General features: G+C 34.4%; 2 protein-coding genes across 2 annotated transcripts; one reads left to right on the forward strand and one right to left on the reverse strand.

Moving 5' to 3' along the window:
• The first annotated feature begins 3,169 nt into the window (after positions 1–3,169).
• LOC105641452 (PWWP domain-containing protein 6) lies at positions 3,170–6,860 on the forward strand. Its single transcript, XM_012226003.4, has 2 exons — positions 3,170–3,308; positions 3,528–6,860. The coding sequence occupies exon 2, from the start codon at positions 3,532–3,534 to the stop codon at positions 6,649–6,651; it is 3,120 nt and encodes a 1,039-aa protein (XP_012081393.1). The 5' UTR covers positions 3,170–3,308; positions 3,528–3,531; the 3' UTR covers positions 6,652–6,860.
• Positions 6,861–7,691: 831 nt separating this feature from the next.
• LOC105641463 (universal stress protein A-like protein) lies at positions 7,692–11,330 on the reverse strand. Its single transcript, XM_012226013.3, has 4 exons — positions 11,064–11,330; positions 8,591–8,712; positions 8,140–8,258; positions 7,692–7,963 (listed from the first exon to the last, which is right to left on the reverse strand). The coding sequence occupies exons 1-4, from the start codon at positions 11,239–11,241 to the stop codon at positions 7,855–7,857; spliced, it is 528 nt and encodes a 175-aa protein (XP_012081403.1). The 5' UTR covers positions 11,242–11,330; the 3' UTR covers positions 7,692–7,854.
• Between the last annotated feature and the right edge of the window lie 11,553 nt (positions 11,331–22,883).

The following is a 22,883-nucleotide window of genomic DNA, read 5'->3' on the forward strand; positions in this document are numbered from 1 at the left end:
CTGCTACCGACAATCATAATTCTTATCGTCAAGAATTATCATACTCCACCATAAAAGAGTATCGCCACTTGGAACCACTTTACCGACTCCAAGAATTTTCCATCGGCCATGTCGGATACTGCTAATAATTTATGGTGCAACCCTCCTGTTGACTTTTCCGAGAGTTCATTAGCCATCGACATATTTTTTTTTCACCACACACTTTGCATCAACTGTCAACCAATGCCGTGCGCATTTCCGTGAACCAGCCACCAATAATCCATCCTCTTCCATGGCATCTCAACGGGTAGCAATCATGCCATGAGGACACACATCTCTCAATTACAGAGAGAACACATCATCTCCTTCGCCACAGGAGATCACATTGGCAGCAACAACGTTAGAGCTTCTAGCCGAATCAGCTCCACCGTTCGGGCAATCCTTCCTCACGTGTCCAGTTTGACCACAAACCCAGCAGACAACCTTCCTCTTTCCGGAGCTTTTATTCTTTTTCTTGGTACCGACAAATAAAGCTGAATCCTCATATGATTTATTTTTCATTTCATTCAGTCTTCTCTCCTCAGTAAGGAGCTTACTAACCACATCTGCATACACCACTTCCTTACTACCATATTTCAGACCAGGTTTCATGTGCTCATATGTCGAAGGAAGTGACAGGATGAGTCGGAGAGCTTTATCTTCATCTTCGGTTTGCACTCCAAGAGTTTCTAATTCAGAGACGATGCCATTAAGAACACTCAGATGATCTGACAGCTTTGTACCTTCCCCCATTTTCAACATATGAAATTGCTCCTTCAAATATAACCTATTGGATATATTTTTGCCCTGGTACAATTCTTCCAGTTTCTCCCACAACTCCTTTGTCGTGGACAATCCAAGCACATTAGCAAGAACATTTTTTGCTAGACACATACGAATTTGACTTGCCGCTTTGATATCCAGCTCCTCCCATTCTTCATCGCTAATCTTGGATTTTTCTGAGTCTCCACTGCTACTGTCTTTTCCTGAATTCTTTCCGCTGACTGGTTTACCCTTCAAAACCTTATGCAGTTCAGACTGAATCAACACGTCTTTGACTTGCACTTGCCACAGTGCAAAATTCATTCTCCCGTCAAATTTCTCAATCTCACATCTCATAGCCGACATGCTTACTTGTGCTTATAACAGTGAACCCAATAATTAGTGAAGTAAACCGATTCGGCAATACCCAGGAAAGATCACAATGATCTCCTAGACAATATTACCATTCCACGTAAAATCTCAGTTGGACGGAGGGGTCACAAGTGGTCCCACTTAAAATCCGGCCTTCTAGACAGAAGTTACATGCACGGTATATTATCAGAATAGAATAACTTCAATAATTATCATTAGGACATTCACCACCGGTACTCAAGCACACCAAAGCAAAGCTCCACCCGCTTCAAGACTTCCAAAACTCCACCTGCTTTTAAAATAAAATAATTTCTAACAACAGTATTTCTGATGTGGAAGATCAGACTAAGCCGCAACCACAGAGCATACTTATAATTACAAGAAATTATTTTAACACTAAAAGCTCCGCCTAACAACTAGGCTCTGATACCACTTGTTGGGAAAATCGCTATTTTTCCCGCCCTTCGGATCGGCTTCAAGCAGGAACAAATGAGAATAAAATAATGACTGAGAAATTAAAAAGAACACGATAATTTAACGTGGAAAACTCTCCAAGTGGAGAAAAACCACGGCCGTTGCCAAACGACAATCAAGAAAAATATTCACTATGCGGCAAATTGTTACAACCATAATTACAAAATATTTTTCTACTCGACACCCTCAAAACACCCCAAATATTTTATACTTCAAGGGACTTCAAGAGACTTGCTCTAAATCCCTAATATAAAACACATTCAAGTATTTTTGGTGTGTTTTGGTGTGTATGGAAACCTAAACATTGCTTCCATTTTATAGCCAAATCACTACCTTCACTTTGCTTATCTCCCCGATGTGGGATTAAGCAAAAACTAATTTTTTATATTTTTTTTTCTTTTGTTTTCAACAACGGCGGCTAACAACATCATCTTCTGTAGCCTGTAGGTCAGTCTTGGATGAAACCTGAGGATATTCATGTTAAATGCAATAATGTTCATTTCTGCAATTTCAGGTCACGTTTCTAATATCATGGAGCCGACCCTATATTGGCTGAAGTTACGAGGTGTTGTGTTGGCTTAAGAAATTGCATTTGCAGCTCTTCGCATCTGCCATTGAAACGGATTCATTACTTGTCTATACTATAAAGAATAATAGGATAGATTTATCCGAATTTAGTATTTTTGTTGTCAACTCATTTTTAGCGAATTGATTAATGTTTTTCTGGTCTGAATTAGAAGGCAAGCGAATAAGCTTACCTTGTATGAATAATACAACTTCTATTTCTTCCAAAAAAAAGCAAATTTTACATATTTAACACTTATTTTTCTTATCTAAACTTATGATTTTATCGAATTAAGAAATATCATATTATTACTACCATAAAAATGATGAAATCTTTATTAGGACATAAATCTCGACTTTAAATATTTTTAATTAGTGTAAATTATTTTTTAAAAAATCTGATATTATATAGTGGTAAATATTACAAATCTCAATTTGATTTAAAAGTGAAATGTCAAATCAGAAAAATAAATGGAGATGGGAGGTGCCTCTTCACCAATCTATAATCTTCCTACAAAGTGGTTGATTCAGATGTGTACAGGGAATAAAAAACGGCACCGTTGCCTATTTCTCTCGCTAGAATCATCGTAACGTTTCCCAAACACCGTGGGACCTATGGTACACGTGTCAATCATCAGCAACGAATAAACTTTTAGCTTCTCCAATTCACTACCACGTTTGAGTCTCCAGAAATTACATTCTACTCGCTAGAATAATCAACCACGAACATGTAACCTGGCACAGTGAATACGTGGCAGTAAAATTTAGCGAGTAAACCAATATCTCTACTCGAGAAAGTGACTGATTTTATCTGTTGACGGTACAGAAAAACGTGGTCCCACACCTCCCGATAATGACAGGAAAAAAATATATATTTGTTGAACAAAAAAATTCACCACTCCAATAACTCGTCAAATTATGGATTTTACTTGCGATATTTTAATTTGTCGGGAAACGGTAAATTCATGTCTGCCTAAGACCAAATTCAAAAATCATCTCTTGTCTGTCTCTTATTCATTCTGGAGCTATTTTTACTCTGCTAAGATTCCGTAACAGCAAAAATGGTGTAGATAAATCCACAAGAAGCCGCAAAAACCCTACTTTTCTTCTTCATTAAGGTATTTTCTTTTCTATTTTTTTTCTTTATCTTTATCTTTTAGATTCTTGATATGGTAATTGTATCTGTTAGTCGATTTTTTTTTTATTTTCTTTTGGTAAGATATTTTGGTTTTGGGGAAAATTTTGTTTCTTGTAGGAACTGTAGTGATTTAATATTTGTTTATATTTTTTTTTAATAAAAATTTGGAGTTTGATTTTCTTTTGGAAATGTTTTCCAGGAAAATGGATGGAACTGGAACCCCACCAAAAGCCCTACCTGAAAGTCCCTCTCTTTCACAAGAACCATCCAAGAAATCAGACTCAGGTACTAAAGTCTCTAAATCTTCTCCTGTTAAAAATTCTAGAGAAAATGGAATTGGGGTTTCTATAAATGGAAAGGAAGGTTTTGATAGTAGTGATTTGGATGATGGGCCTGTTGGGGGTCAAGCTTTAGTTGATAGATATGCTGTCGATTTGGGTGATAAAGAAGTAGGAGGTGGTCTTGAGGATTCGGAAATGAATGGTGTTTCTTCATTGTTAAAGATGCAAGAAAGTAAGAATTTAATAGGGTTAGGCTCTGTTTTGGATGTTATTGATAAGAGTGAGAAAAGGGATTTTCAAAGTGGTCATGGCGTTTCTCTTGTTGCTGATATCTGTGGGGATTTTCATTCGAGTGATGTGAAAGAAAAGAGCCAATTTGTCCATAGGAGTCCGCAACGCAAATCATTGGATGCAAATGAAGGGTGCATAGATGGGAATATCGGTGACTTGATTGAGAATAGGAAAGAGGAGGAGAAGATGGAAAATGAAGGGCATAAGTTTGGTGTTGGTGATTTTGTATGGGGAAAGGTTAAGAGTCATCCTTGGTGGCCAGGGCGGGTTTATGATCCTTCAGATGCATCTGATCAGGCAAAAAAAGTTAAACAAAGGGATAAGATTCTTGTGGCTTACTTTGGAGATGGAACTTTTGCATGGTGCAGCCCATCGCAGTTGAAGCCTTTGGATGAGAATTTTGTAGAGATGTCAAAGCAAAGTAGCTCCAAGAACTTTTTAAATGCAGTAGAGAAAGCAGTGGATGAGGTTGGTAGACTTGTGGACTTGAAGATGACTTGTTATTGTGTGCCAAAAGAGAATTTGATTGGATTTGGTAGAACATTGGCTGTAAATGCAGGAATTAAGGAAGGACTTCTTGTGCCTGAAGGTGGAATTGATAAGTTTTTAACTGATTTGTTTAAACCAGCAGATTTTCTTGCCGCATTAAAATGTAGTGCACAGGTTGCTACTGTTAATAACATGCTAGAGTTCAGTTTATTAAAGAGCTGTTTATCGGCTTTTTATCGTTCAAAAGGATACCATCTGCCTTCTTATTATGAACCAAAGCCAATTCTAGGTCTTGAAGATGACACCAGAAATTGGATGGACTCAGGTGATTATAATAGTGGATTGGAAGTAAGAATTCATGGTCCAGTTGAAGAAGATTGGCTTTCTTCACCAACAAGCTTTAAAAATGACCAAACCTCTCAAAGTATGTTTCGTAAGTGCCAAGGGGTTTCTGAGGATGGACAATATCAGAGAAGGAAGCAGAAAAGTCTTGCTGAAATTTTGGATGGTGAGGCTGAGAATAAAGATGATGTTTTGGCTGAAGAAGGAACAAAGTCGAGCAAAGAAGCATCTTTAGCTAAGAGAAAGAAGAGGAAATTCATGGGAGAAGACATGAATGCTGAAGGTAAAATTGGGGCGATGAATGTGACTAAAGAAGAATCAAGCTTTGGCGAACCTGCATCTTTGTCTAGAAGGAAAAAGAGGAAAGTAAGTGATGAAACTGATAGTGAAGGCAAAAATAAGATGGAGGATGTGGCTAATGCAGGTGCAGACTTGGCCAAACCTCTGTCTTCGTCTGGACGAGAAAAGGGAAAAGACTGTGATGATGCTGATGTTAATAGTATTGGCAGCAGTGATTTGTTTTCAAAACAAAGGGCGATGAAAGATGCAAAGGTTTCTGAATCTCTTGTTTTAGCAGACAACAAAATCACTAGCCTTGAGGCGATTGATAGTGGCATGGTGAAGACTGAAGGCATGAAGCGTCGAGGAAGGAAGAAGAAGTCAAGTTCTGTTGCTGAAGGTGATAGTGATGGACACAAAAATGAAGAAATGGAGGAGAACATTGTGTCGGCAGAAAAGAAGGGTTCTTTACTGAGGGAAAGGAAAAGGAGCAAGTACCTATGCCCTCCTTACACAAATATTAGTAAAGGACTGAGAAAGCAAGAAATAGAAGCAGAATCCATGAAAGTTTCAAGTGAGGCTCGGTTAGGAGAACGACTGACCAAGGCTGCTCGCCACCTTACTCTGCCTTCTCCAACTTTGAAGTTCAGTGGTGAGAGATTTGTGAAGAAACCTTCTAGAGAATCTGGACAAGAACACGAGACACCTGATAACTCAATTCCCCAAACACCTAAACAAGATGGGATCAACTTTGATCCCATGCTAGTTAAGGCACCTGCTAATGAAGTTCTATCTAAAATAAGGTCTGCAGCTCTTAATCCACAGAATCTGAATGAAAGAAATTCTCTTGAATTCGCTGAGGAATTTTTTTCTGCATTCAGAAGTTCAATCTATTGCAATGGGTCTGATCATGAAATATATAGTGAACGTCAGCCAGGACGAAAGAGGAAGCCCCAAAAATCTGAACCTGCTCCATTGGTAGAGGAGCAAAATCAGAGTGATCACAGTTCCTCTGATCATAAATCCAAGAAAACGAAAAAGAATGAAGAAGCAAAATCGGTTAAGCCTAAAGTAAAAAAAGCTGCAAATGCGCCAGACATGAAGTCAAAGGACAAGGATTCTACTGTGGAAGCTCCAGATGCTGCCCTTTATGTGACATTTGGTCCAGGATCTACTTTGCCATCAAAGAATGATCTCATTAAATTATACAGTAAATTCGGGGCATTAAATGAAGAACAAACTGAGATGTATTATACTAATTACTGTGCCAGGGTTGTCTTCTTGAAGAGTTCTGAAGCAGAAGAAGCCTTCAATGATTCTCAACTTTCCAGTCCTTTTAAAGCAGCCAATGCAACTTTCCGGCTCCGTTACCTTTCAGCTGAAACCAAGACTCGGGAACTAAGAGACATATCAAGTACAAAAAGCAAGCTAGGAACAAAGGCTCCAGACATGTCATTTGTGTTAGAGTCTACCGACAATGATGTATCGCCACTGAACTATATAAAGCAGAAGCTTGAGATGATAAAATCATTGCTGGAGACATCAGATGGGAAAATATCCCCAGATTTGAAATCCATTTTAGAAGGTGAAATAAAAGTGCTTTTGGAGAAAGTAAGTATAATGGCCAGTTCTTCATCTTAGACTTGGAAATGAAATTAGACAGTAAGCCTTTTGGTTGGTGATACACAGTTATTAAAATCCTATATGCAGGTGTAGGTATAATATGTTACTTTTTGTTAGGTTATCATGCATGTAACAATATATCGTTCTTATTGTTGTGGTGCGTATGGTTAATATAGTGTAGAAGAGGTTATGTGATACAGATGGAGAACATCAACATTTAGGAATCAGTCAGTAGTATATATATATATATATATATTTTGTATTGCAAAAGTTGGACATGCAAATTTAAGAATACACACTGTGTCATTCTTCACATCCAATTGTTAATTTTTCTTTTTTCTACCCATGTTGCTAAAGTTTTGGTGGGAATTTTTTTAATTGATTAATTCCTTTTTCTTAATGATATTTTTTTGTTATGTTTAACAAAAAGATGGATCTGTTTAATTCTATGCGTGGATGCAAAGATGCATGTTCTGTTGTAGGCAGGGATAACGTATGGAGAAGTATGAGCTAGTTGAATTGATCCTTCTCTCTATCCTTGCAAGAATTACGTGTTAGTGTCGCCATTTGCTTGATTTTACTGTTACTCTCTCGGTCCGTCCCATAATTTGTCTTGGTTTTGACTTGCACGGAGATTAAAAATTTTAAAATATAATTAAACTATAACTTTTATTTCATTTTTTTAATATACGTTTTGTTTAATATCCATATAAATTAAATTATCTTATATTAAATTATTCTTAAAATTAATCAAATATTTGATTAAATAAAATTTTATTAAAAGATTAAAGGTCAATATATCAATTTTATTTATATCAAGATTTAATTAATGACAATATAATTCTTAAAAGAAATAGTGATAATTTTGACTATTATACTTGCTGACAGAGAAGTATATTAAATAAAGGTCAAAATAGTAATTTTAGAAAAAAAACATGATAATAATTTAAGACGGATAAACACTATAGGAGAGACAGATCCTGATTAAGATTGTAATGCCAGTCAGCTTCACAAACGAGGCTCAAGACTGCGCCGAGACGAACGATGGAAGCAATATATTTCCAGCAAATAGCGAAAGGTTACTAATTTCATATTTATATAGACGCAATAGTGTGCATCTGCAGGCAAATATCATAAAACAAATGCCCTTAACTCCAAATACATTTCTAGTGTTCTTAGTTTATCAACACAGTGAAAATAATCCGGCTGAGCATGAGGAAGTCAGTCATCAACAGGATCCTGAGGAGTTTCTTCAGCTTTACGTTTGATTGAGATAACAGGGCATTCTGCATGCTTCTGGCAAAATTCACTCACAGTTCCAACAAAAACCCTGCAAATTATGTTAGCAGATGAAAATTTCTATTTAAGAGGTACAAACATAATTTCCATTTCAAAAGGCCGAGATAAAAAGTTTTTTGAGTATTTTTAATGCTGCATTAGTATAATCTTATAAGATAGCTAGGGCAAAGGTTATGCAGTTTTGTGAACAAAATGAGTGACAGGTACCTTTGGAAAGGACCAAGACCGCGACTTCCAACAACCAGGAAATCTGGCTGCACTCGTTTCACCTCATGGCAGATTATTTCCTTTGGATCACCTCTCTTGATCCATGCTTCACAAGCAACCTATAAAAATTTAGTGAAAGTCAAGCAAAAACTAAAACTAATTGAAGCTATTGGAAACTAATATAACACAATGTAGCTACTCTATATTGACCTTGATACCATAGGAAATTATCATTGTGTTACTCTATATTGACCTTGATACCATAGGAAATTATCATTGTGCTACTCTATATTGACCTTGATACCATAGGAAATTATCATTGTGTTACTCTATATTGACCTTGATACCATAGGAAATTATTGCAAGAAACTTCAAGTAAATTAGGAATTTTAGTAGTCATGCAATAATGTAATTAGATTTGAATACAAGCACAAAAGAAATGTTCTATTACCCCAATCTGATGACATCTAGTCACAAAGTACTCCAGCAGATGAAGTCCTCTCACCCTGTCCCTCTTATTCATGCTTTTAAAATCATCAGGAGATGCGTAAATGCTATCCATATCATCAAAACCTAGCAGGAACGTACAAGAATCCATTATCAAGGAATGTTTCAGATTCATTACAAGAGCAATGCAGATTTTGGAATATGGAAAGAACAAAAACGATGGAAGTCATACGTGGAATAGTAAAATGTTGGAGATCTTCAAAATTTAAACTGACTCAAGGATCTAAACATATTTAGTAGTTTCCTTACTTTCGATGCTCGATTATATAACAACTAAGCCTTAGTCCCAAACTAGTTTGGGGTGGCTATATAAATTTTTTTGTTTTCAATTTCCACTTTAATCAAATAATAGCAATGCAAAGCAAATATAAATTGGAGAAAAATTTTTTTGAAATAATTTATATATAAAAAAAAAGAAGCAAATATTATGCTTCACTGCTCCCCTAAAAAAAACGTTGCCTCACTAAAATGTTAGCAGCACTAGGATTAATTCAGCTAATGCTTCTTTGCAGCAGATATCCCATTCATGTAACATGTTAAAAGCCATACTCAACAAGACAACTGTCAAATCCACCACCTGAAAGACATATTGCTTAGGGCATTCATTTGCAGGATGTACCACACAAGAGTAAGCATAACTGGTAACTAGTTAATAACTCAAAGCTAAAGCTGTTGTTCAATACAGCTTGTTTGGGCAAGAAACTATTATGTCAAATAGGTTTTAAAGGACATACTTTAGAACTTAAGAACTATTTAGCATACTCATGGTTGAGGGGGTTGAAAAACAAGGTGCACTCATAAGAACTTGACCATATGTCACAACACAAGTAATAATAAGAGATAAAATGAGACTGCAAGTTGATCGTTTTTATTTTTATTTTTTTTTCCTGTTATCTCAGAAAACTAAACTGGATATCAAGAAATTGTTTAAAAGTGATTATCAAACCTGGACCCCAACCCCGATTACGAGAACCATAATGTGATAAGCATACTTGAGAGAATAATACAACTATCATAGAAAAATTATAGCACCACCTACACCAGCTAATGTATTACAATAGAATGAGGCTTCCACATTACAAGCTCTATGAACTGGCATATGTTCTGAGCCTTCACCTTGTGTAGCAAGGTGGTCGCTTTATGGTACAAACCTATGCCCTCAAGGTCAAAGTGTTGCAATCTTTCTTTTTTTCTTTTTTTTTTTCCAACAAGCTCACCTTCATTATTCACATCAATACAGGAAAAATAAAAATAATTAAATAGCAACATAACAACAGCTTAGTACCAAGTCAACCATGCCTTCTAACACAATCTAGCTACCGTTTATTCTTTTTTACATGCATTCAAACTATCTCGTATCTGCAACAAATGTCACAGGTTTCTTTTACCTTATTACCAACTGATGCTGCAGTTGACTTTCCCAATAAATATTATACCATGTAGTTGCTAATTCTAATGTATATTCTAAAAATCAATCACAAAATTTTTAACACAGCCACATAACTTGCCACAGATATATAGAAGAAAAGTAAGCAAGAAATATACCTCAGAAATTCATTCAGAATAATAAATAAGATATCAAATAAAAAAATTATGGGATAGTATCCAATCAAACGAAGCACGGCATCAACTAAACTTCTCTGAACAACTACCCCATAATATTATCATATCAAAAGCTATGTAACTAAATTAGAATCCCCTACAAGTATAAATTCAGATATCAAAATATATAGATGACAAATATGTCAATTTTTTCATCATTCACATATAGTTCCTTTCCATTTTTAAGCAAACTGAGATAAACTTTAACCAATAAAGAAAAGTCAGTGTACACAGTAATCGATTCGGATGATCTTTCACTGTCTGCAAACCCCAAACATATCAAGTGCAGCATTTATGCTCTGAGAAGATACACACAACAAATGGTCCTTCTAAAATAACTAATCAAACACCTACATAGTAATTAGCAACTACTTTAGGGTGTTATAGACACAAAAAAATGCCATGATCAATCACTTCTAAGAAAAAACTCAGCCAATGAAACCTAGTCAAAGCAGCTTCTACACTCTACAGCAACTTAAATCACTAACAAAGTTTTTGAAGAGATTTCCCTATCCTAACCGATCCTATAATTATTTCAGTAGTCAGTTTACTCGTTTCTATTATTTTTCTCGGCAACCAAACAGAGCAGAAATGTAAAAACATCAACAGCAACAGAAACCAAAAACACATTTAGCACCCGAAATGAAAAATAAAAAGCGGTAATCTATCTAATTAAATCTCTAAAATTCCTCTTTGCACTCAAAAATTAGAAACAGATAATACAATGAAGTTTTAAGTATTGAACTTAAAAATCAAATCGATCACATCTAACTAAACAGTTCAATTCAAAAACTCAAAAAAGTTAGAGAAAGAACCGTCTTCATCAGGGACTTGAACATGGAGGAAGAGAATCTTGAAACCAGCAGTGTTAGAGCGAATTATCTTCTTAAGAGTCCACTCGAAAGCTCCTTTGCTGCTAATCGAAGGATGTGGATAACCTTTGATTGTTGACTCGTTCACTGCAATCATCACCCGAGTCGGCTCGCCCTCCATTATTGACTTAACTCACTGAGTCACTCTGTCCTTTTTTCTTTTTAACAACTCTCTTTGCCTTGCAAGGGCGGGGCTTTTGCTCTGCATTGAATTATTGATCCCATGGAGCGATTTATGAGTGCGTACTGTGCCGTGTGGAGTAAGATAGTGATGTGTGGTTTGGCAGGCTAACGTGCGCTACCGAATTGTGGCCACCCTTCAATTTGAAAGTAATCGTCATCGTTCGTCTAAAATTTGGCGGGGCTTACGGTTCCCTTTTTATTCTGTCTGTTTGTTAGAAACCCCAGATTACCCTTTTGAATTTCTTTTGAGAAAATACCCTTTTGAATTTTGGATTTTTCTTCTGGACAAAAAATAGAATAAAAAGATAACACGAATCACTTGTTGGGACTCAGTGTATGGCTCCATCTATAGATTAACAATGAAATATAATCTTTTGAAATGAAGGTATTTTTAGCAGCATTGGAAAAAAAAAAAAAGATAGAGCCTATTTTTAAAAAATTTTTATTTTTATTGGTAACGGATGAATTTATATACCTAGTTTACTTTAATTTTATTAAAAAACAACAATTTATACTTAATCTAGTATTACTTAATTATTTTTTAGTAATATATAAAGTGAGAGGTTTCAAATACGAATATATTTTTATTATAGCTTTGTTTTATTCACAAGATAAAAATAATATCTTTTGGATGAATAAGACTCATGTGAGAAAGTAATAATTTTAAAATCCCCCAGTTGAGAATACCTATTACGTAAAAATAGGGCTAAATATATACCTCTCAACTTTACAATTTTAATCCTGGGTACTTTCAATTTTACGGATGACTTATCATATATTTAAATTTGTATATTTTTGGTAATATTACACAAATATCGATACTAACAACAATCGGCGAAACCTTCGTTTTCACTTTGAGCTTTTCAAATAGTTGTAATTTCATTTTAAATCAATATTTATACCCTAGACATCCTAAACTTATCAACCTAGTTGCAATTACACTTTAATTTGTTTTTAGGTGCAATTCACTCTAAAAGTGACTTAGAACACCCTAAACTTGTCGATTTGTTACAATTGCACCTTAAAAGTAAACTAAGATCGGAATTGTGATTAAAATAATATAAAAAATAGACCTCATATCCAAATATTTAAACAATAAATAATAAAATCAAAGTCAAGTATTCATATAATAAATATAAAAAAAAATCAAGATTGAGTATTTGATTTTAAAATTAAACCAATTTTAAGATGTAAAAATAATGAGTTGGATATTAATTCAAATTAGGGTATAATTGCAAGTAAGTTAATAAATTCAGAGTGTCCAAGATACTAAAGTCGATTTAGAGTGAAATTGTAACGGCTCGAAAAATTCCGGGTGAAACTAAAGATTAGGCCACAACAATCTTTAGAGCTTTTAACTTTTAATGTTGACTTGCTATTGCTATGTAGTTAGTATGACTTTTAAAACAATAATTTTCATAAATTTTGACTTTTTAATAAGTGTTTAGTTAATCTAATTTTGCAAGTTAAGGTATTCAATAAAATAATTTTGAAAATTAAAGTACTTAATAGATATAGTTTTATAAATTTAAGTGTTTGATGGATCAAAGTAAAAATTGAGAGTGCTATAAAATTAAAGTAATAAAATTCATAGATGAATTTATATACGTGGCTGTAAAAATAGGAAAAGGTAAAGTAGAATGATTATTTAATTACTAAAATCTCCTCATACTTTGTTACTATCTTACAATTAGAGTTGACAAATTTTTTTTGTCAACTATCATTAACAACAGATGATGCTTAGTTGAAATGACTAAAGGCTAATGTCTTGTGATAAAAATAATTCAAATTGAATGGGTAGGGTTATCTTTAATGGATTCTGTGTAAATTACAATAAAACAATTAAGCAAGCCAATTGTGTAACTCATTTAAATTAATGGATAGGGTTATCTTTGAGTGGAATTTTCTTATTCTTCTTTTATTGTTTTTAACAATAATCTTTTTGAGACCAAATTAGAATTTAGACTTGATTTTAATTTGAGTTTTAGGTGAGAAATTGAAATTAAGGAATGACAATTTAAGGAAAATCTTTTATGATGATAGGGTGTGATCTCTCTGTGTCCCATCTTTGTATTCTAGATAAATTTGATATTCTTACACCACATAAAATATGTTGTCCATTAAATCATTTTCCATTTTAGATTCACTACTCTTTTTTTTTTTTTCTCTAACATTGCCATAAATATTAAGAAATATATTATTTCTTCTATCCACAAATATACGTGGTTCTAAGTGTATATATCGTTTCGATAATATCTAAGAGTAATTAATAAATTTGTTTTAAATTCTATCCTCATTTATGTTAAATGCAATTGATTATATTGAAATAATAATGTGAGATAAAGGGATAAAATGTAATTTAATCAAATTAATGAATATGTTGTTAAAATTTTAGAGAAATTAATTATTTTTTTTATCCCGTATAACCATATGACTTATATTTGTGGATAGAGAAAGTAATGTGAGTGCATCATTGTCACGACCCGATTCCATGGGTCGGACCGGCACTAGGGCCCAGGTAAGCTTAAGGCCCCCGAGGCCCGTAGTAAGCCTGAAACACTAGAATCTATTATCTCGGTCTAAATTTCAACATTCTGTCCATATGATTATGAAAAAATAAACCTCAATATTTTATTATTTCTCAGCCCAAGTTTATCTTCTACATTTCACAGTTCGAGCCCCATTTACAATACAACACATTTTTAGTATAGGCTAACAGAATTACTTCATCTATATTACTACACGACTAGATGTATGTAAATTCTACAACTGCGGAGTCACTAACTGTTTGTTATACACAGCTTCCTATACATATAATTACATAGCAAAACAATTATGGAACTAGGAAAACTTTTAATAACCCTGCGGCGAAGAAACATAGCTTAACCCGAATTAAAGAAAAACTTACTTCCTGAAAAATTTAAACAAGACATGTGAGTTTTCTAAGGAGTAATAATTATTGCACAACACACGCAGTCACACAAATGTGTACACATATTAATCTAGTCATCCGACTAGTTATATGCTCACGCAGCCAGTCACACAAATGGCATATCATCAGCACTCACAATCATAAACATCTTCATATAATCACATCACGTGGAAATTAGTCAGTGGCGCCACCTGAAACCCCAACGAGCCGTCCTCACACATGGCTCGCCCTCTCATACATGTGCACCAGGGAGCCGATCCCCCATACGGCCAACTGGTCTAATCCTCACTGACCAGTCCTCTCATTATTTTTCCATTCTCTCTTTTCTTTTCCATACCAACAGGAGGCAACCCGGTGGTCTCCATCCAATCTAGATCATCAAGCGCTCACAACAGGAGGCCACCCTGCGGGCTACAATCAAATCTAGATTATCAGGTGCGCAACAACAAGAAGCCATCCTGTGAATTTCCATATAATCTATATCGTCAGGTGCACAAGGGGGCGCCGATCTCCCATTTTCCCGGCCGACGGTCAACTATCATATCATATTCAGGATCCATATCACAGACCGTCCTCACAAACCCATGGTGGTCCACTTCATCCCAATTCCACACAAACAAAGCATAGCATTTTTAAAACACAATTAATCAAACATTGCAATCAAATGCAAGCATGTTAATCAATTAAACATCGTAATGCAATGCACAATTTAGACATCCAAAACCAACTGCAAATAAATAAATAAGTAGCATTAACAATAAACAACAATAATAAAATAAATAATAGTAATAAACAATAATAATGAAAATAAATAAATAAATAATGAAATAATTAAATGATTAATAATGATAATAAATAAATAATTAGAGCCCTTTATTTATTATGTATCAAATTATAGAATTTATCTAAATAAGCTTATTTATTATGTTATTAATTAAAATTAATCTAGGTTCTATCGAAATTTCGGCATAACCTCCCCTAAAAATATGACTATCTACCTGTTTAAATATCACAATAATGTTATATATTTATCAACAATACACACAGCCCATCCGTCGGGCAATCAATCAATTTAATTCCCAACCTCCTTTCAAAACAACCATGTCAACATTCACCAATTAATTTACAAATTATAATAACCTCCAACATGTTCAAATGATATTGTTAATTGTCCTCTAACTAATTATCAAATAAATGTACACTTTATAAATAAAACGTGCATCGATAAGTTAAATTCAACTATTCTCGTTTGATAGTTACTTAGCCTCTATTCATTATAAACTCCCCGTCGAGCCTTTACTTCATCATCCTTGCTTAAGGTATAAACCACATATATTTATACATTTGTTAAAATTCTAAACTAGCCACTAAGAATCAATGCTAACCTAAATAAAAATTCAATTAAATTTATTGTCATCCCAATCTATAGTTCATATTTCTTTGTCAATCACATCATTAAACCTTATCCACAACATTGTTAAATACGAATCATAAATATATAGCATTAATATAAACTCATTTAGCAAAACTCATAAAATCTTACCAACTAGCCCCTGCCAAGCTAAAGAAATCAGATTTCTGAATATAGCCTGTACATTACAGGCCAATGAACTCCTTTCTCAACAAGAACTTAATTGATAATATCCTAAATCTCATATCAAGGCAATAACTTAAACAAATGGTTAGATTAGCTACTGCCATATCAAATTTGTTCTAACACCTTAAAAAAAAACCGTAATAACCAAACATACTTACCAATTTCACATCAATTTCAGTTTGTGCTTATGAACAATTAAATCTGAGGTTTCCTCATATTTCATATATATATATATATATACATATACCTTGGATTGAAGCTTACTGCTGTCATTCTCATGCTATACCGAATTCCAAGCTATAAATCATCTTATTCATGCTAATATATTCAGTAGATTAATCTATAACTTAAATTAGATTGAAGAATCACATTCTCCTTAATAAAATTGCATGAACAGTAGTAGCTAGGAATTTAGTTCTAACATCAACTTAATTCATGAATCAAATCCTTCATCATTCAGCAAGAACTCATAAATTCTACTGAAGAAGGTCAAAATTTGGCTTACCAAATAGAAAGTGCCGCTGCTAGTTCGGTCGAAAGTGAAGGAGGTAGTGGTCGAAGAAACTGCAAGTGAGAAGATCGGGTCACAAACGCCGGCTAAGGACAATTGTCGCCAGAAAAATGAAGAACAGGACTGGTGGCGCTATTGTCCCGTTCGGAACGCAACCGCAGTTCCTTGCGTTTGCTGTGCCAGCAGGTGAACGGCAATGGAGAGGAAGAGTGTGAAGCTGCGCCGTCGTTCAGACCGCCTGGAGCCGCCGGAGAGCCGAGGAGGATACTGCGACGCGGTTCCGATCGAGGCAAGGTCGCAACTCTTCCTGCGACTGTTGCTTTCTCTAGAAACGAACGGAGAGAGGGAAGGAGAGGCCGGAGCTGCTGCGGCAAGGAGGCGACGGCAAGGCGTGGCGCTGGTCTCCGGTGATCGAAAAACGAGAGGAGGAGAGGGCCAGGTGAGATCGCGCGCCGAAGAAGAGGGGAAAAAGAAAAAAAAGAAAAAAAAAAAAAAAAAGAAAGAAAAAAAAAAGAGGAGGCGTTTCTAGAGAGTTCAAGGCCATTCCGGTTCTATTCGAACCGATTTGGTCCAAATCAATGGTTTGACCTGATTTAACTGTTCTCAAATCGAAAATTCCGACAATATACTTGGGCTTGGGCCCAACTCGCAAAATTTTGGACTCAAGTTAAGATTGTTTGGTGTTTATAGCCCAAATAGTTGAAAATCAAGATTTTTTATTTAATAAAAATTCGAAAGTTTCAAAAATAAAAATTCGGGGTATTACAATCTCCCCCCCTTAAGACAATTCGTCCTCGAATTGAAATCTAGTAGGCGAGAGCAAGAATGGATACATAGGAATTTCAAAGTCATAAGAAATTACTTCCATCATTAGGGAGACAGCAAGAGTGGATAATATGAACCGAGGAAAGAAAAGGGTGAGGTATTCTAATTGTAATTCTATCGCCAACCACCCTATTTAGGGCCACCTAGCTAAAACTTACAAGGACCTTAAGTTTACTACCTAAATCTCCAATTACTATCTTCAGACAGCTACTGAAATCCTTTGAAAATGTTTCTTTGAATTAAATCTTACAATAAAACCAGGTTTATCAAGAAAATACATAATATATATCATATATGTTTCTCAGGATTATATCATTTCATTTGAAAATTTAAATTTTCACTAGGCATTCCTTCATGAAAACCTAACACATAGTTTACGAACACAAAACGATTGAAATTTAATTTACTTATAATAATAAGAATTAACTCGTTTAATTTACATATATTATTACTAAAACTTTTCTTAATCAAAAGTTCAAAAACCACTACTTTAATCCAAAATTTTAAGAAAAAATCGTCTTGTAACTTTTGTTGTCTATTAGTATCACAGGGCGACTTGAGCTCACTCTCTTGATTCTTACTAATATAAGTCCTGTTTACCCTATAGTATTCTTATTAATTATTTCGTCCACTTGGTTTCTTTTGTACTACTAATCATCATTATTCATGATTTATCTATTCACCAACATTTTAACCTAACCTTTATTGCTTGTCTTAAATATTCACCTTCTACCTAATTCTCATCAGTACTAATAAAATTACTTAAGTCCCAAGGTAAAGCTACTTTACCATCCAAATATCACATGCTCCTAACATATATTACAACTTGTTATTTATATCATTTTTATACCCTTAAACCATTCAAACACATTCCTTAATGTTATTTGTCCCTTTTATTACATTAAACAGTCCTACTCTCTAACTCTAGTTGCTATCTAGCTTTTAAACTAGAATTATCTCCTCAAACCTTTCCAACGCTTATGTTCTCACTTAGCTACTAACTGTCTACTTACTTAATATCATTATCACCACTGGTCTTATTCTTCTTTTTCAAATCTTCTTCCTAAATTTATTTATTTATTTATTTATTTTTTTACTATTCTCATAATCATTTCATTTTATGATCTAATCCAATTGGCCCCGTAATATAAATAGACAACTTTTAAAAACAATTTTCTACATAATAATCAATTTCAAATTATTTATCATAACACAATTTGAATTCAAGATAAAAAATGGGGTTATAAATTTAAATATCAAATATCAAGTAAATAAAACAATAAAAAGATTATCTTTTGAATAATTTCTAAGGAAATTTAGTAGCCGGACTGAATGCTAAAATATCGATTCTTAACCACCCAAGGTTCATCAATCCACCATACAAATGAAAAACCTATTTATTCTCTACACTATCATGTTCACTGATAGGAATAGAGTTCACATGAAAAGTAGTGTACTGGGTGATCAGGCCAATCCACTACCATCAGGTATTACTCTATTCCCTAGCCTAAGGGTTGATACCAACTCTAGCCCCTATAGGTACTGCGATGGATTTATCTTATTGTCTACTGCTTTCATTTCAAACCCTGAATTACTTCTTCTATAATCTATTGATCTACACAATAGGTGTGGATTTTCCCACCTCATAGGGTCTAGTGCGTCCACCATCCCTAGAGAGGAAAATCACAAGTTTCCTTCCTTATGTTGGTTACGGCCGATCCCAACATAAAGAAATTTCATATGCTCCGCAGTTGTGTCCTAAAATTTCTAACCTAAGCTCTGATACCAACTTTGTCACGACCCGATTCCATGGGTCGGACCGGCACTAGGGCCCAGGTAAGCTTAAGGCCCCCGAGGCCCGTAGTAAGCCTGAAACACTAGAATCTATTATCTCGGTCTAAATTTCAACATTCTGTCCATATGATTATGAAAAAATAAACCTCAATATTTTATTATTTCTCAGCCCAAGTTTATCTTCTACATTTCACAGTTCGAGCCCCATTTACAATACAACACATTTTTAGTATAGGCTAACAGAATTACTTCATCTATATTACTACACGACTAGATGTATGTAAATTCTACAACTGCGGAGTCACTAACTGTTTGTTATACACAGCTTCCTATACATATAATTACATAGCAAAACAATTATGGAACTAGGAAAACTTTTAATAACCCTGCGGCGAAGAAACATAGCTTAACCCGAATTAAAGAAAAACTTACTTCCTGAAAAATTTAAACAAGACATGTGAGTTTTCTAAGGAGTAATAATTATTGCACAACACACGCAGTCACACAAATGTGTACACATATTAATCTAGTCATCCGACTAGTTATATGCTCACGCAGCCAGTCACACAAATGGCATATCATCAGCACTCACAATCATAAACATCTTCATATAATCACATCACGTGGAAATTAGTCAGTGGCGCCACCTGAAACCCCAACGAGCCGTCCTCACACATGGCTCGCCCTCTCATACATGTGCACCAGGGAGCCGATCCCCCATACGGCCAACTGGTCTAATCCTCACTGACCAGTCCTCTCATTATTTTTCCATTCTCTCTTTTCTTTTCCATACCAACAGGAGGCAACCCGGTGGTCTCCATCCAATCTAGATCATCAAGCGCTCACAACAGGAGGCCACCCTGCGGGCTACAATCAAATCTAGATTATCAGGTGCGCAACAACAAGAAGCCATCCTGTGAATTTCCATATAATCTATATCGTCAGGTGCACAAGGGGGCGCCGATCTCCCATTTTCCCGGCCGACGGTCAACTATCATATCATATTCAGGATCCATATCACAGACCGTCCTCACAAACCCATGGTGGTCCACTTCATCCCAATTCCACACAAACAAAGCATAGCATTTTTAAAACACAATTAATCAAACATTGCAATCAAATGCAAGCATGTTAATCAATTAAACATCGTAATGCAATGCACAATTTAGACATCCAAAACCAACTGCAAATAAATAAATAAGTAGCATTAACAATAAACAACAATAATAAAATAAATAATAGTAATAAACAATAATAATGAAAATAAATAAATAAATAATGAAATAATTAAATGATTAATAATGATAATAAATAAATAATTAGAGCCCTTTATTTATTATGTATCAAATTATAGAATTTATCTAAATAAGCTTATTTATTATGTTATTAATTAAAATTAATCTAGGTTCTATCGAAATTTCGGCATAACCTCCCCTAAAAATATGACTATCTACCTGTTTAAATATCACAATAATGTTATATATTTATCAACAATACACACAGCCCATCCGTCGGGCAATCAATCAATTTAATTCCCAACCTCCTTTCAAAACAACCATGTCAACATTCACCAATTAATTTACAAATTATAATAACCTCCAACATGTTCAAATGATATTGTTAATTGTCCTCTAACTAATTATCAAATAAATGTACACTTTATAAATAAAACGTGCATCGATAAGTTAAATTCAACTATTCTCGTTTGATAGTTACTTAGCCTCTATTCATTATAAACTCCCCGTCGAGCCTTTACTTCATCATCCTTGCTTAAGGTATAAACCACATATATTTATACATTTGTTAAAATTCTAAACTAGCCACTAAGAATCAATGCTAACCTAAATAAAAATTCAATTAAATTTATTGTCATCCCAATCTATAGTTCATATTTCTTTGTCAATCACATCATTAAACCTTATCCACAACATTGTTAAATACGAATCATAAATATATAGCATTAATATAAACTCATTTAGCAAAACTCATAAAATCTTACCAACTAGCCCCTGCCAAGCTAAAGAAATCAGATTTCTGAATATAGCCTGTACATTACAGGCCAATGAACTCCTTTCTCAACAAGAACTTAATTGATAATATCCTAAATCTCATATCAAGGCAATAACTTAAACAAATGGTTAGATTAGCTACTGCCATATCAAATTTGTTCTAACACCTTAAAAAAAAACCGTAATAACCAAACATACTTACCAATTTCACATCAATTTCAGTTTGTGCTTATGAACAATTAAATCTGAGGTTTCCTCATATTTCATATATATATATATATATACATATACCTTGGATTGAAGCTTACTGCTGTCATTCTCATGCTATACCGAATTCCAAGCTATAAATCATCTTATTCATGCTAATATATTCAGTAGATTAATCTATAACTTAAATTAGATTGAAGAATCACATTCTCCTTAATAAAATTGCATGAACAGTAGTAGCTAGGAATTTAGTTCTAACATCAACTTAATTCATGAATCAAATCCTTCATCATTCAGCAAGAACTCATAAATTCTACTGAAGAAGGTCAAAATTTGGCTTACCAAATAGAAAGTGCCGCTGCTAGTTCGGTCGAAAGTGAAGGAGGTAGTGGTCGAAGAAACTGCAAGTGAGAAGATCGGGTCACAAACGCCGGCTAAGGACAATTGTCGCCAGAAAAATGAAGAACAGGACTGGTGGCGCTATTGTCCCGTTCGGAACGCAACCGCAGTTCCTTGCGTTTGCTGTGCCAGCAGGTGAACGGCAATGGAGAGGAAGAGTGTGAAGCTGCGCCGTCGTTCAGACCGCCTGGAGCCGCCGGAGAGCCGAGGAGGATACTGCGACGCGGTTCCGATCGAGGCAAGGTCGCAACTCTTCCTGCGACTGTTGCTTTCTCTAGAAACGAACGGAGAGAGGGAAGGAGAGGCCGGAGCTGCTGCGGCAAGGAGGCGACGGCAAGGCGTGGCGCTGGTCTCCGGTGATCGAAAAACGAGAGGAGGAGAGGGCCAGGTGAGATCGCGCGCCGAAGAAGAGGGGAAAAAGAAAAAAAAGAAAAAAAAAAAAAAAAAGAAAGAAAAAAAAAAAGAGGAGGCGTTTCTAGAGAGTTCAAGGCCATTCCGGTTCTATTCGAACCGATTTGGTCCAAATCAATGGTTTGACCTGATTTAACTGTTCTCAAATCGAAAATTCCGACAATATACTTGGGCTTGGGCCCAACTCGCAAAATTTTGGACTCAAGTTAAGATTGTTTGGTGTTTATAGCCCAAATAGTTGAAAATCAAGATTTTTTATTTAATAAAAATTCGAAAGTTTCAAAAATAAAAATTCGGGGTATTACAATCATACTATTCTCATAGAAATAAGAAATACATATATATAAAAAAATTGAAATCTTTTATTTAAAAATGACATTGACAGAAAAAAAATTATTTTTTTGATAAAAACTAATCCATTTTTAAATAGGACAAAAAAAAAATATATAATATTGTTCCGAACTTTGTTCTTTTGGAAACTTGCTATATATAAAACTCACAAAGAGTTTAAAATACCAAATATCAATATAGAAACAAATCATATTACCAGACTTCATTGGTATAAGATCACACCCGAATTTGAAGAGATGTGTTTGTTCTCTAATTACAAACACTCAATAATACATCTCTCATTTTGAACTGTCAAAAAAAAAAAAAAAAAAACAAATCACAAATAAACTTAAAAACTTTTGAACAATGAGGAACAACTCCATGAAAAAAGGAATGAAAACATAGAAAATTTCACTGTAATGGTGTAAAAAAACACTCAGTCTCATTAATAGGGTGGAAAAGACACTCAAAATCAATTAACAAAGACAAATTTTAAGAGACTACATCAAAAATTTATTTCAATGAATGCATATCTTGAAATTAATTAAAAACAATTAAGTAAAAT

The sequence above is a fragment of the Jatropha curcas genome, chromosome 11 (assembly GCF_041381405.1).
Source record: "Jatropha curcas cultivar XTBG-Jc1 chromosome 11, XTBG_Jcur_1.0, whole genome shotgun sequence".
Lineage (NCBI taxonomy): Eukaryota > Viridiplantae > Streptophyta > Magnoliopsida > Malpighiales > Euphorbiaceae > Jatropha > Jatropha curcas.

What these genes read in the sequence shown, in the direction of transcription:
- LOC105641452 (XM_012226003.4), top strand. Translation starts at nt 3,532, where the DNA reads ATGGATGGAACTGGAACCCCACCAAAAGCCCTACCTGAAAGTCCCTCT.
- LOC105641463 (XM_012226013.3), bottom strand. Translation starts at nt 11,241, where the DNA reads ATGGAGGGCGAGCCGACTCGGGTGATGATTGCAGTGAACGAGTCAACA. An exon ending in TCAAGTCCCTGATGAAGACG is followed by an intron (nt 8,713 to 11,063) that starts GTTCTTTCTCTA and finishes CGTTCCTGCTAG; the next exon opens with GTTTTGATGATATGGATAGC. An exon ending in GGTCTTGGTCCTTTCCAAAG is followed by an intron (nt 7,964 to 8,139) that starts GTACCTGTCACT and finishes CATAATTTGCAG; the next exon opens with GGTTTTTGTTGGAACTGTGA.